The 14655-nt window shown below is 35.4% G+C and overlaps 1 protein-coding gene across 5 annotated transcripts in view; it reads right to left on the bottom strand.

Annotated features, from left to right (window-relative positions):
- CASK (calcium/calmodulin dependent serine protein kinase) overlaps positions 1–14655 on the bottom strand; it is a 196511-nt gene that overhangs the window by 53630 nt on the left and 128226 nt on the right. For all 5 annotated transcript variants that reach the window (XM_042810955.1, XM_042810956.1, XM_042810957.1 and 2 more), the window contains one exon: positions 12457–12556. In XM_042810955.1, the coding sequence (XP_042666889.1) occupies positions 12457–12556 (100 nt within the window). The remainder of the gene's footprint in view (positions 1–12456; positions 12557–14655) is intronic.

Genomic DNA, 14655 nt, shown 5'->3' with positions numbered 1-14655 from the left:
ACCTGACTGCTGTGTCCTCTGGAGTAGAAAAAAAAAAGTCAGTAACATTAGCTCAGTTTTTTGTTCACTTTGTTGTATTTACTTCAGTACCTCAGACCCAGATAAACCAATTGCTGTATTTTGAGACCAGTGGATTGTTTTGAGTCATAGGAAGATGGGATGATTTTTAACGGGTAAGGGTGAAAGGAGAAATGAGGTAAACAGGGACAAAAGGAGAACCAAGAAGCAGTATGGAAGGTGAAAATTCATGAGGAAAGTTGTACTCATGGTTGGAAACGATTACGAAGCACAACATAAATCCACAAAAAAACAGTCCATATCGATTCTTTGTGGAATATCTTGTTTTAAGTATCAGGTATCAATTGTGGCTGCCACTTGTGCACAGTACTAGAATGCTAATCCTGGTTTGTCTAAACACCTAGGATTCATGACTTTAGATTTTCCACAGTGGTATAAGCAACAGGAAAGATGGCATCTTATTAAGTGCTAGCCATAAAAAATGCCAGTGTCTGACAGTGAACTGCTGAATGCATTGTAAAAAATAAATCCTTTATTCCAGATACAAAATTCTACATGCTCTGTATTTTGGTAATTCCTTAATAATGCATTTATTCTGTTTACTTACTTATTTGCCAGTCTCTTGTTGCCAAGAGAGTCGGATAATAATTGAAATTCTAAAAAAATGCTGTATTTCTTGAAATTACACCTTCTATTATATGAACAATTCTTTCCTGCCCTCCTTACCTTAGGTCCTTTTGTAATCTATTTCATTTTCAGAATTTAGTAAGAGCAAAAAAACCAACACTCTCCCAAACACACAAAGAGTCAAGTTAAAAACTGTTATTTGTCTGAAAACTGAGAAAACTTGGAATGAAGATAATGACAAACACAAATGCAACTATGCAAGCTTTGTGACCTGAGCCCTCAGAAGGATGAGCAAATTACAAATCTTGCAAAATTTATATCCCATTTACTAAAAAAAATCAACCTAAGATTCTCCTCTCAGTTACTGAACAGCAAGGTTAAGAACTACAGTATTCCACTCATTTACAAGTCATGGGCCATGAGCAGTAAGACTTAGTTCTCTGTCATGAAATGACTATTTATTTGCAGCAGATTTATCAATACAACTTATGTTCCTCTATAAAAAGTGGTGGCTTCATCACTAGGAGTAAGGCACTGTAGCTGATGCACATTGGATCTGGTGTGCTAAACAGGAGAAAAACCTGCTCCAACTCTGACAGTGAAAAATCATGTTCAGCTGAAAGGAATCTTCCATATTCCTCTGTCTGTACCACACCTTGTGCACTGGGAGACACAGCAAGAAAACTGAGGGAATACAAGGACCTGGTGCTGGTAATCACAAGCCTCAGTGGTATGGAAGAAACTTATTACCTAAGGACAAAATGGGATTGTGCTTAGTTCTTTTTAACATTTTCAGTATATCCATTAAAGGTTGATGGACTTAGGAGATTTGCACGCCTAAAGGAAAGTACTTGAGTTTCTAGACCTGGTTAGCAGAAAGCTGTTTATAACAATTTCTTTTTATTTCTATTCTTGCCAAGTTCAGATTTTCTAGCAAACTATTTTCTAGCAAAATTTTCCTTTCCAGGCTCAAAGCCCTTTCCATTTATTTGGAGTGTTGACTTTAAGGAAAAGAAAACTTAAGAGAAGATACAATTCAAACTCTCAGATACTTCAGAGTCTCAAAATACTTCTTGAAAGTGCTCATAATCACAAGAACTGGAGCCAAAACCAGAACAATGAGAAGTATGCTAGAAGCTGTCCTTTTCAATTGCAAATGACTGAATATTCTGGACCATCATATTGTTTATATGACAGTATTATTTGACCTAGAATGTGGTAATATGGAATCACATTCCACAAATGTGGCCTTTCTGAAAGAAATAGAAGTTACTTTTTAATATTGCATCTGAAAAGCCTTTTGAATATCTGGAAATTCCAGAACACTAAACATTGAGCTCTTGTTTTTTCCTGCCCACTGATTGCATTGACTAGATGGCTGTAGTAAAAAGTTTCCAAGAATATCCTTAACAAATTTGATGTCAAATTTTGATAGTGACTTTGCTAATCTCTCAAAATCACAGTTTCAGTAGTTTTTTGTTTGTTTGTTTGTTTCCTACAATCTTGTGGTGTATCTACAGTATCTACCACTGTACCTTTCAACATTGTCACATGTTTACAAATCACTGTATGCATTTGCCTGAGAAAATGGCATAGCAGTAATGGACTGACAGCGTATTATTGTTTAAAATAGTGACAGAATATTTCTACAGGCATTTTTCTGAACATCTAGCTCTGTTATAAACAGTTAAAGGCCTAACAATTCAGAAGAACTTTAAATTCAGATACTAAATAAAATAAAATTCATCATTTTTTGTGAAACATTCATTCAAAAAAAGATTCAGATACTACTATATTTAAATTACTTTCTAGCATTTGGGAAAAAGCAATCAATAAAGGTTAAATGCACTCAAAAAAAACCCCCAACCTGTAAATGCAATGTAATATTCATGATTACAGCTAATATCCTCCAGAATAAGCATTTCATCTCTTTTCATCATTGAAAATGTAGCCACTTCAGCATCACCATAGACGATGAAAAGCTTAAGTGAGTTGTTACACATTTACAAAATCTAAAGGTTAGATTTGAAATGATTTATACCAATTACAGACTCTACATGATAAAAATTATAAAAAAATATCAAAATTAGGAAACCAAGAAAAAAAAAAAAAGAAATTAATCAACTTGACTTTCTTTTAAAGACTCTGTGAAGTTTGCTATAAAGTGCTGATTTCTGCCACTGTACGTGCCTAAGCTAATTAGGTGAGAAGAGCCTTACCCTGCACATCAAGTTACTATAAAGATATAGACACAAATAATCGTGCAGGAAAGGTTGTAAGGACAGTGACAAAAGTAGAAGACTCTTCTCTTACTGGTGTAGAAACAAAATCTGCACCAAATGTGTTTATGTGAGAAGACTGTGTTGTGAAATCTACTGTAACTGGAATTGTGTTCTCAGTGTGCACAAAAGATGGTATCTTGGGCTGTGCATTCACCTTCACTTTTTTTGTACTCCCATAAGGCTACATAAGAAACTACAGCTGAGATTATTCACAGTTCCCTCTGTGTTGACACCTCCGAGAGGCTGAAAGCTATGGCTTCTCACATTAAAGACAAACAAAGAAACAAAACAGCCAGAATGCTGAAAATAGTCTTCTGTAGTCATTCAGTACACTGAACTCTTTTTAGTTAACAGAGTGACTTCCTAAGTATAATACTACATTGCTTAAAAGAAGGAGCTTAGGAGGACAGGAGTTTAGATTGAGTACTTTTTTGTGCACTTAGGCAGTTCTAATATTTGTCAGAACTATTTGCTTTACAAGAAGATAACTTGGATCATTTTTTTTCGTCCAGTGTGTGGTCAGTCATCACAGGTATTTCCCTAATTTATGGAGATAATCATTCAGATACAATCTTAAACTGAATTCTGCCCGCAGAGTATTTGTAGTTCTCAGGCAGAGCTGGTCATCACTGGTGGCTAGATCATCATGGTTCATCAAGTTACAAGCAGAAGCTTTGGTAAAATAGAATGTTGTTACCGCGTCGTTGGAGCTAGCTATTCTAGCCTGGAACAGGTGATTTTGCTGGAGGAACTATCTTTAGAGACAGAAAGCAGTTCCTTAATCCTTCCCTTGAACATTAAAAAAAAATCTTGAAAATACTAATCTAAGAAACAGTCTCCATATTCTGCAATAGAACGTCTCCACCACAAAACACCCCCAAAAATTGTTATTCTGAGGCCCAGAAGACATGGTGGGTAGAAATGACTTCCTGTCTTACGCAATAGGCAGCACAGTGAATTACAAGCTTCTTTTTATGTGGCCCTGATTCTGTGACTAAAAGATTGTTTAGGTAAAAAGACTTAAATCTTGCTGAAAAATAGACAGGAAAAAGAGGAATCTAATTTTTATTTAATATTGATGATTAGATGTTTATTTAAATCTTGCTTAGTCATAAACCCTCCTGTGAGCAATGTAAACTTGTGAGAGGAAGCCTGACCTTCTCTAAATACAGAACTATACAATCGTGACCTTTTTCCAAGCCTCCTGCAATTAGTATTCCAGAAAATAACTCTGTAGAAGATGTTGTAATAACCACCATAATAATAGTACATTTTTATTAAAGTCACACTGACAAGATTCAATCCCCTGGGATCTGTAGAACTGTATAGTACTGTTCTAAGTTCCCCATATCACCTACTCATTTTCATTCAGTTAATTCTCTTTCTCTTAATTTGGAACAGCTTTTCAACTACTTTATATGTTATATATAGATAAATGTGCTTTGGAGATTTTACAGTGGCTTTTAAATGACTAATCAAAGACTAGCTGTTATCTGTAGTTTCCCTATATATATCATGATTCTGTCCTTATGCCATTTAATCTACAGTCAACATGAGCGACTTTCTCCTACTTCATCTCGGCTGCCTTCTTGTGTGCAGTCAGTGGAAATAACATTAAAGAACAATCCTGGATCTCTAAGCACACACATTTTAGAAGGCACTTTGCTTACGAAGAAATCTGAGGCTAACACATACAGTGAAGACAACAAAAATGTCTTTTTTCCTAGAAATTCTTAGGTTTCAGGAAGACTGAATGAAGACACAAGATACTATCTCATAAAAAACCAAGAATATAATCTCTGTGTATTATTATTGAGTGCAGATATTTTCAGAAAAAAACGATCGTGTAAATATGAGATTCTGACAGAACTCATCTGATGAAGTAACATCATGCTTATGAACTCTGCAATGTGAGATTCAAGCTTCATGTACTAAAAAAAAATTAAATTAACAAGTCATTCAAAGGTTCTTTTGTCACATTATGATGCACATTAAGACTCCAGTGAAACCTGTACACTTATACTACCTATTTAGTGATGACAGTACAAATCTGTACCTCCATTACCTTTGTTCTGTTGGCATCTGATTAGAATAAACTAAAAGTGCAAGGCATAAATGTTTAACGTAGTAGGTAATGAGAAAAACATCAAAATGTTGCAGAAATGATGCGTGCCTCTCGGATGACACGAGAGAGACATATTTTCAAATCATGCTCAGACACACATGGAAGGTTGTCTATTTCAGCAATACATGAATGTTGAGGCTCAACAGCAGCATAATTATAAATTCTATGCCTGTGCTTTACATAAAAACCCACATTTGTCTCAGTAGCATCGGACAGAAGTTAGCAGTGTACAAGAAAGAACCCCTCTGTTTCCTCTTGGTCCTATAAAGCAAATACTAAACATATTCTGTTTTCATTAAAGGCAAGAAAAGAATATTTTACAAATGACAGGACCTATCCACTACAGATGTAACTCTTTAGATTAATGGAAAGCCAACTGAGGATCAGATGCTCTTCATCACTTTATACCACATCTGCATGAATCACTGGAGCTCAGATGACTCTAACTTCACATAGTTAAGTTGCTGCTCTTTGCTGCTCATTCATTCCAGAGCAACCATCTCTGTAAGGACAGAAGACAGCTGAAGCATGCATATATATGCCTACTGTAGTTTAAAATAAGGTAGGAAATCCGCATTTCACATATATAGCCAACAGTCAAATGAAATATAAAGGCAGATAAGGACTCCTCTGATTTCAGCTATCTAGAGTTCAGTGACTTGTTGCTTCCTATATTGAAACCAAAGAGCCAAGTTTAGGTACTCTGTACATTTACAAATACAATCCTACGTGCACACAATTCTATGCATGTTACTGGGGAGCTTTTATGGGAGTAATGATAAATGTATGTATACACATATATATTTTATATATACATAAAAATCAGAAAAAGTAAAGGGAGAGAACTAGAAAGAGACTATATGGAAACCATAATGAAACCATAGAAAAAAAAGCAGTTGGTGTGGTAGAAAAATATGGTTAAGAAAGTGGGATAATTAAAAAAAAAAAAAGGGGGGGAGGAATAATATCTCACGAAACCACAGAAGGAAAGAAAGGCAAGTAAACTTTGGAGAAAATGAAAAGAAATAGACCCTTGTTTTATTCTGCACAGACAGGGGCACTATGAGTTCATGTATCTCTGACTTTCTTCTTCTGTATTTGGGACTTTCACAAAAGATTGCCAATCCCTTTTCCCCACTTCTCCCTCCCAAAAACTAGCCACAAGTGTGACAGAAAACAGCCTAGGGTCAGAACAGACCCAAACCTCACAAACTGCATGCTTACATGCAGTTAAACAAAGAACAACTTTAACAAAAGAGTGCCCTTCACTATTACTTCTTTAGGTACTTACTTCCTCATTACAGAAATGTATGGAACTTCTCTTCTGACCAGTAAGAGGGCAGCAAAACCTTTTATTCATTAAATTTACTGAAGGTGGTACACTTCAAAACAAAATCATTGGCTGAGGCTTTATACGACAGCTTCTTTTTTATTAGAACTACATACAAATAATAGTTTCTGAAATTTAATATAAAAATCTACCAAGTTCTCATTCTTATGTTACGGGGATGTTATGTATGAGGATTCTGAGAGAGGGCAGTAGGAAGTAAAGGAACAAGCTCCATGATCTCTAAGATCAAAAGAATCAAATAAACAACAATCTCTGACTTTGATCAGAGATGGAAACATAGACATGTGCCTTGCTGCCTCAACGTAGGATGGTAGTGCTGTCAGGTGAAACACTTTTATAGCTTATCTTTTCAGATGCCGCGTTTGTTGGTTTTGAAATGTTTGTGGTTTGTATCACAATGTCTAACATTTCACACTTGTTCTTCTGTCTAGCACATTCTGCAAGTTTAGAAGTACTTGTGCTTCCAGTCTGCACAAAGTGTGCAGCTTACTTGCAGCAAGAACATCCGCCCTATGTCTCTGTAATATTTCTTCATTAAGGAGTCACAGATCATATAGTTATTTAAATTGGCTGTATATGCATACATATACAATGCATATGCATATGTCACATACCACTGTCAACACAGAATGATCAAGAAAGTTCATGCAAAGGTACAGCAAGAAAATAATACAGAACTAATGCTACAGCGTATGTTCAGTGTTCAAGAGAAAAATGTCGTTAACCCATGAAAACATTAATTTGGGAACTAAAATGCAAAACCAAACAACTTCATTTTGTATCAATTTAATGAAAATTTAACTTTTATTTCGATCGTGTCGCAAATATAAAAAACAATTAGACAAAAATCCCAGTTAATTTTAATACTGCCTCTAACCTACAGCACTCAGAATTCCCTGGAAAATGATACTATTTCAGGTTAATTAATTTTGAAAGTTTCATATAGTTTTAAGCACAATATACAGGCTATTTTTTCTCGAGCAGGCAGTATTAAAACTGAAAATAGTAAAATGAAGAGAAAAAAAGCTGATTTTTAAACATGCAAAGACACACACTATAGCTGAATGCTATGCTTTAAAGGAAAACAAAGGGATACCTACTTTCTGCTGCTAGAAGTCCTAGTAGGAAGGCAGCATTTGAACAAACAACAAACAGCATGAAGATTTCAGAACAAGCAATTCATAAAGCTGCAGCCTGGCATACTACTTTAGCCACAAAACAGTCTGAATAAACTGTCAATACCTCCCCCATCTCTTTTAATTTTTTTAATAACACGGTTTCCATGAGTGGAGCAAGTGGGACTTGTAGAGTGGGATAGGAGGAAAACAAGCACTTGGCATTGGAAAAGTAGCACATATATTATTCAGTGTTAAGCATCTATAATAGCAGATTTTTTTCTGACACTGTTACACGATTTTAAAAAACTCCCAGACAAAAATGATTTAAAGTAAGAGGATCATAGCAAATGAAATGATAAACTATTATACTGTCAGTGAAATGTAACTTGTTATTAATTACTTAACACACTTACATTTACTAATTAGAATTTAGCAATGTTACACTGAAATAATTTAACAAAAGTTTCAGTGATTTAATTACAAGAACCATTTGGAAATATACACACTTTATTAGTGATTTTAATCAGTGCTGACTTGCTATATTGATACTTCATTTTTGTACCTAAACACACCACAACGAAGACAAACAGCTGAAAAAACAAAGTCAATAATGAAGTATTGGAAATACTCCAACTTAGGATCTGAACACCAATAGTCAATCATACTTGCACAACTAGCTGAGCAATAGTAACAGCAAATTATAGGGTGAATACAATTTATTACCTTTTCCTGTATACTTTAAAACACTGCACAAGATGCTTTGCAAATATTTAGAAAATCAGTGGTATTATTTGCATAATAATATCTTTCTTCCTCATATAGCTGAGACTGAGAGTTTTTAAGCTAAGAGTTTACACTGCTCATATTTTACAGTATCTAAATTCCTCAAAAATATTTGTGGATTAAACTAGTTCCATAGATGTTTAAAATCGATCTGACAACATGGCTGTATGTTTGCTGCTTGATTCCACTGGGAAAGCCTGTCAGATTGGGCTTTTATTTTTTGATAACAAAAGAGTCTAATAAGAAAAAAGGCATGAACTTTACTATTTACATAAAGCAATAACATAAAATATCAAAATGTATTTATAAAGAAATGTCATATAAAATGTTTCCCTTGCAATTTGAAGAAACATGCCAGAAACACTAATGCAGACTTTAAATACCTGCTTACCATGCAATAATAAAGCACTGCTTCTGTGTTCCTCATATTACACATTTACTGCAGAGCTCAGAGAGTGCACAAATTCTCAGAAGTACTGCAACAGTGCTATTTGGTTGCCTAAGCTAACCACACAGCTAAGAATTTGGTCAGTATGTCTTGCATCTAATATGCTGCTCTACTTTATGTGTGGTTAAATTAAAACACAGCAATATAAAATGCCTTACAAGAACTTCATAAGCTACTTTGAAACTGTTAGTCACGTACAGAATACCAATACCACGAACCAAGAAATAAAAGCATGTACTATAGAGAAAAGTTTTTTAACTAAAAGGCAAGATCTGTTTTAATCTAGAATTCAGTTATGCAGTTTTCCAAAGACTATCCATCGGGTTAATTCCTACAGCGACTCAGTAGATCTGAAAATGTGGCTACAAAAAGGTTGTGGGAAAAACAAAGTTATAAGAAAAATCTTCACTTGATGGACTTCGCTTACTGTATGCACAAAAACCTTAACATCCTGAATGTACCTAAGACTCCAGAGTGAACTAAATGGCCTTCCTAAATTCAAATTCCCAACTCAAAACTTCAAACAATTCCACAGCGTTTCCTTGGTCTGCCACAAAATGGGCAACTGATGAAGTAAAATTCAGAAAAATCCCAAGTTTTTGTACTGGTGAGTCTCATTCTTTAGCTTGAGAAACACTTAAAAATTATATATCCGGTCTCTTCCATCACAGAACAAATAGTTATCATATGATTTGAGAGGACAACCTCTGTCTTCTCTGCCTTATGTATTGTGCAATCAAGTGATAGGAGGGCCTGGGAGGGAGGGCGTTGAAAGGGAGAAGGATGGGGAAGATAGGCAGAATGCAAATTGATTACTTTTGATTACAGATTGCAAATTTCTCCATTCCCTAATTAATTTCATGGTCCATGGTCCACTTTAAATACCTTCTACTGGGTCAATTTTTTTCGTGTGTCATATTCAGCCTTTACAACTAATTGTTTACAATTGCTAATTGTTTACTTCTGGTTTATATTTATTTTAGCATATTGAAAATATCCAAAATTGTTACTCACTTGGGAAAGTGGCATTTTACAATGTTCTGCAACAGTCAAATGTTTCAACTTCTAACAAAATACATTTGCAATACGCTTGTCTCATCATTTGAGCTGTTCAGAGACTTTACTAAAGAAGTTACTGAACAGAGAGCTTCAGAAATATTATTTTAATTTAAATTTTAAAAATAATTTATAATTATTTAATTATTACATATTTGCCTAATTTTTCAAAGCACTTTTAGAGCCTTTAGAGTCTCTCAAAATTCTGTAAGATTGACTTCTGCCACACTGCCTACAGAGTGCTAACAGGATTAAGTCCTCCAGAGGATGATTGCTGATGAAAGAGGAAATAGATCACCCAGAACAAACACGTAATAATTAACAGCTGCAGGAATCAAGACTTATTAAAAGATCCCATAGCCAAGAAAGGAATAAGACTCATGCAGAAAAATACCTGATTGATTTTAAATGAAATTTATCTCTGTCCATACCCATCTACTTATTTATGAAATTGGTTGATCCTCACTGAAAAGCTCTCCAGTAAGAATATTTTCCGCAACTACACAAAATATCACAGGCTACGGCTGTGGTGGTAAAGGCTCAAAGCATCCAACAGTCTCATGTTCATTGTGCTCTGAGGGAGGACAACTCTACCCTAACATGGAAATCAAAATGGAAATTTTCTGTTTCTGTGTTTAGAAAAGCCTGGAAGAGCATAGGATATACAATTTGCATAACAATAAGCATTTACATTTCTGCATCTTTATCTTAGTAAGAGTTTGCTCATTCCTGACAAATCATTTAATTTGAATGGCATGCTCCATAGAATTTTATGGGAGGATTAAATAGACAACAACACTTAAAATATTAAGTGCTATTCATTAGAGTTCATGATTTGAAAAATCATCATGGGATGTTAGGAAGGAAACTTCAATTACCTGAAGACAGCCAATTTTCTACTACAAATTGAGAGTTTTATATCGAATTTCTAGGAACTGTTTCAGCTTAGAAAGATCACAAGACCCTACTATTTTCATGTGCCAAAAAAATTTGAAAACATCACTACTGCAATTCTGAAGAGGAAACAACATAGATTTCCATATCTAGCAATTTCAGCAGTTCAGACTTGCAGCAACTCTTCTTGGAAGGCTCAGTGTTTCATACTATGTATTTTATCAATTAATACAGTCAGGGAAATATCACAGAAAGCACTCACTAAGTACAGTTTCCTGATCACTGTGATCTCCCATCAGTGAGATCAACAGTGTTTTAAAGAATTAAAACACTTTTCTAAGAAATACAATCTATTGCTTCAGTTATTTCAGAGGTGAAGACAAGGTAACGATAGAGCACAAATATTCTATAGAATGTATGTATGTACTAGATCGATGTGTTCTGTGAGCAGAAAAAATAGACTGTGTGCTTCTGCTGTACACCAATATCTGCAATTACATCACCCTATGAGGAAAACACATGTCCTGTTGATGTGAGATTGAAACAGGGAAGAGGAACTGCAGCTTTTAGTCTACTGCTAAACATGTTGGTAGTTGTTCTATTGAAATGGAGGAAGTAGCTGGAAACTAATATTAAAGCACTGAAAGAAATTATGGGTGAAGTCAAATGAACTTATTCTCTTTAAAACCACATATATATCTTTACCTACAGGTTCACAGAGTATTTAAAAGCTCACTGCCTGAAGTGATGAGACATTAATTACCCACAGTCTGAGATGAATGTCATGATCAGTAAGCAGCTCTAAGCAAATCTTTGTACTTAAGTACTCGAATTTGAATTGCAAGAAATAAAATTTCAGAATTTCAACAAAAATATTGCTGAATTTATGTATTAATAACGCTGAATTATTTCCTAAAAATGACATTCTTCAATAAAAAAGCAGGAAAGTATGACATAACATTTGCAGTCGCTCAGTAATTTTGTCACTTATGAAAATACTGGGAAAGAGAATTCACTGTAACACAGAAGTTTTGCACAAGTAATTAAGTTCCTGAAATACCTGCTGGTAAAGTAAGCTTTATAGTTATAAGCATTCATAACTTAAATATTCTGCAATTATTATTTAGTTATTTAGAAAAATAAAAGAGAGTCATATTGCTTTACATTTTCCTTAAAAAGTTCATTTAAGTTGATCCTAAATCCTAATTTTAGAACAGACAGACAAATCCCTACTTCGGGATTATAGACTTTATGCATAATGTTTTGGCAAAATTAAGATACATATTTATGACAGGGCTGCCAATTTAGGGATTGAGAGATGATTAAAATATACAGGTATGGGTCAAGGACAAAAGTACTGGTGGAAGCAGTACCACTGTACTGCCAAATGCTCAGCTGTATGCTCATAACATTTATTGCTTCCCTTTGCTACTGAAGACCGGGGGGGTCTGGCTCATAATGTCAAAAATAATGCCAGAGCCTGGTGGACAAGGCCCTGGGTAGCCTGATGATCTAGTGGATGGAAACCCTGCCAGCAGCGGGAGAGTTGGAACTAGGTGATCTTTAAGGTCTTTTCCAATTTAAGCCATGCTACGAGTCTATGATTATAACTGAAAACTACTCACGTTTTCCCATTTAAGGGTAAACAATGTCAAACTTCATGAAATTGTAAGAAATTGGTCAACACTTGGTATTCTAGTCAGTAAAGAATTAGGACAGATTGACTGGAGTAAATACACTTTCTGTTACAATACCTGAGGAGGTAGGATCTTCAGAGAAGTCTGGCAATTCTTCAGGGGGGTCACCATAGAAGGAGTTGAATTTGTGGCTTGACACAGCTGCTAGTACTGCCCCCTAAATAAAAATACCCACAAAATCTAAATTACACAAAGTAGTTTAATAAAACATTTCCATACATGCTTGGTCACTGAACTTCCCAAGCTTTCTTGTGTGTTGACCTTCCTGGTGAAGAGTACACAGATTTCATAGTATTCATCTGATTTGCTATTATCAGTAACTATATTTAAGAGCTGGTTGTACACTACTTTCGTGGACATCAGTAACTATATTCTTTGTGAGGGATTTCATGACAACAGTTCTTTTTTGGAAAACACTTTGATAAGCCCTAACTCAGTGCCAAGTCTCTCAGTAGAAGCAATAGTCTTCCATTGTGGAAGGCTGAAGTTAAACTAGTTTGCAATGTTGCTAAATAACCAACTAAAAAGCTTGAAGAAAAAAATAATTTTGCTTAGATCAAGTGCTAGTTTCTTCAGCACAATTCAAAATTGCAAGTTGAGATAATTAAAAATTTAATCAAATGAGTCAGGTTCCATGACAATATATACATGTCCATGCAATGGGTAAGATTTATCAGCAAATGTATCAGCAGTAAATCAGTGCATGGTTTATTACGTGCACTGCTTTTTAAAATTTTTTAGATCCATGTCCTTATAAATATGTAATGGATCATAATCATGCTGGGAGGACATAATGAAGGACAACCCTGTAAGCTATGGAAAACAGAAAAGAATTCAGCAAAAGTCCTTAAAATCTCCAGAAATCCTAGTGAATCTCCACAAAACACAATTCAGGATAGTCTGAGGTATAAAACTTACTTTCAGTAAGCAAAGAAATATAGGATTTTCTTCCCCCAAATAGACACCTTTTATAATTAAACCTTTTGAAATAATAACATTCTTCCAAGTTTATTTATCATTGCTATTCATGGGGTTGCAGCCATGGAAAAATCTTTTCAGAATGTATCGTTGAGCACTGTGATTGGCAGAACATTTTTGTTAGAAACAACAGGTACTGTGCAGGTTTCCATTAAATGCACTAAATTAACTGCTCTTACTGTAGAAATTCTAAATATGCCCAACAATTAGAGAAAAGTCATGAACAACACAGAAACCTTTAATGCCCAGAAAAGTTACAACTCTGCCTGCTTACAGATAATCTTGACATGTTTTACAGTTTCAGCTCCAAATATTAGACAGCAAGTAATTTAGCTATATGGAGCTAATATTCAATTCTGTTATTAATTTCTATGAGGGCTGCCCCAAAAGTAATGTCTCCAGTTTTATTAAGTCGGCGCATAATGCCAGAGGTGGATGATGGTGGTATGGCAGTAGATGTTGAACTTTCCTGCCAATATTCCACTCCATTTTGTTGCCATGTGGCAGATAGCAGCAGAGGGGCAGTCTGACACAATGGCATCTGACGTGGAAATGAGAATGAAGCAAAGGTGTGTCATTGAATTCCTCCATGCTGAAAAAATGGTATCCACAGACATTCATTGATACTTGCTGAACATTTATTATGGAGACCAAACAGTGGTTGTGGGCACAGTGAGACAGTGGGTGGTGTGTTTCAGCAGTGGTGACAGTGACATGGAAGACAGGTTACATTCCACGTGGCCATGCACAGCAGTCTCATCACAGGATGAAGAGAGTCTTGATCAGCTCATCTGTGCAAATGAGTGGATTACAAGCAGGGAACTGTGTACGGAGCTGAATATCAGCTTCAGTGTATTGGAAATGATGGTGGCAACACTGAAATATCGCAGTTTGCAGCAGGTGGGTCCCATGAATGCTGACACAGGAACAGAAAAACACTGTGTGCAAGTTTGTCAGGATGCATTGACCCAATTCAAGGCAGAGGATGACTGTTTCCTGGATAGCATCATTTCCAGTCATGACGTGATGCCACTGCTATGTGCCAGAGTAAAAACAGCCGTCCATGAAATGGCAACATGCAAATTTCCCATTGAAGAATAAGATGAAGATGTAGTTTTCAGCAGGTAAAGTGATGTGCATTGTCTTATGGGATAGGAAAGAGGTAATACTTCCGGATTTCTTGGAATCTGGACAAAACATCAACTCTGCTACATCATGACGCTAAGTTGAAGGCTTGAGTTTCCAGAGTCAGGCCAGAGAAGAAGCAACATGATAATG

The sequence above is a fragment of the Centrocercus urophasianus genome, unplaced genomic scaffold (assembly GCF_019232065.1).
Source record: "Centrocercus urophasianus isolate 14NV4802_14NV808 unplaced genomic scaffold, USGS_Curo_1.0 seq_12, whole genome shotgun sequence".
NCBI lineage: Eukaryota > Metazoa > Chordata > Aves > Galliformes > Phasianidae > Centrocercus > Centrocercus urophasianus.
The sequence above is the reverse complement of the archived record's forward strand: the minus strand, read 5'-3'. Positions and strand labels throughout refer to the sequence as shown.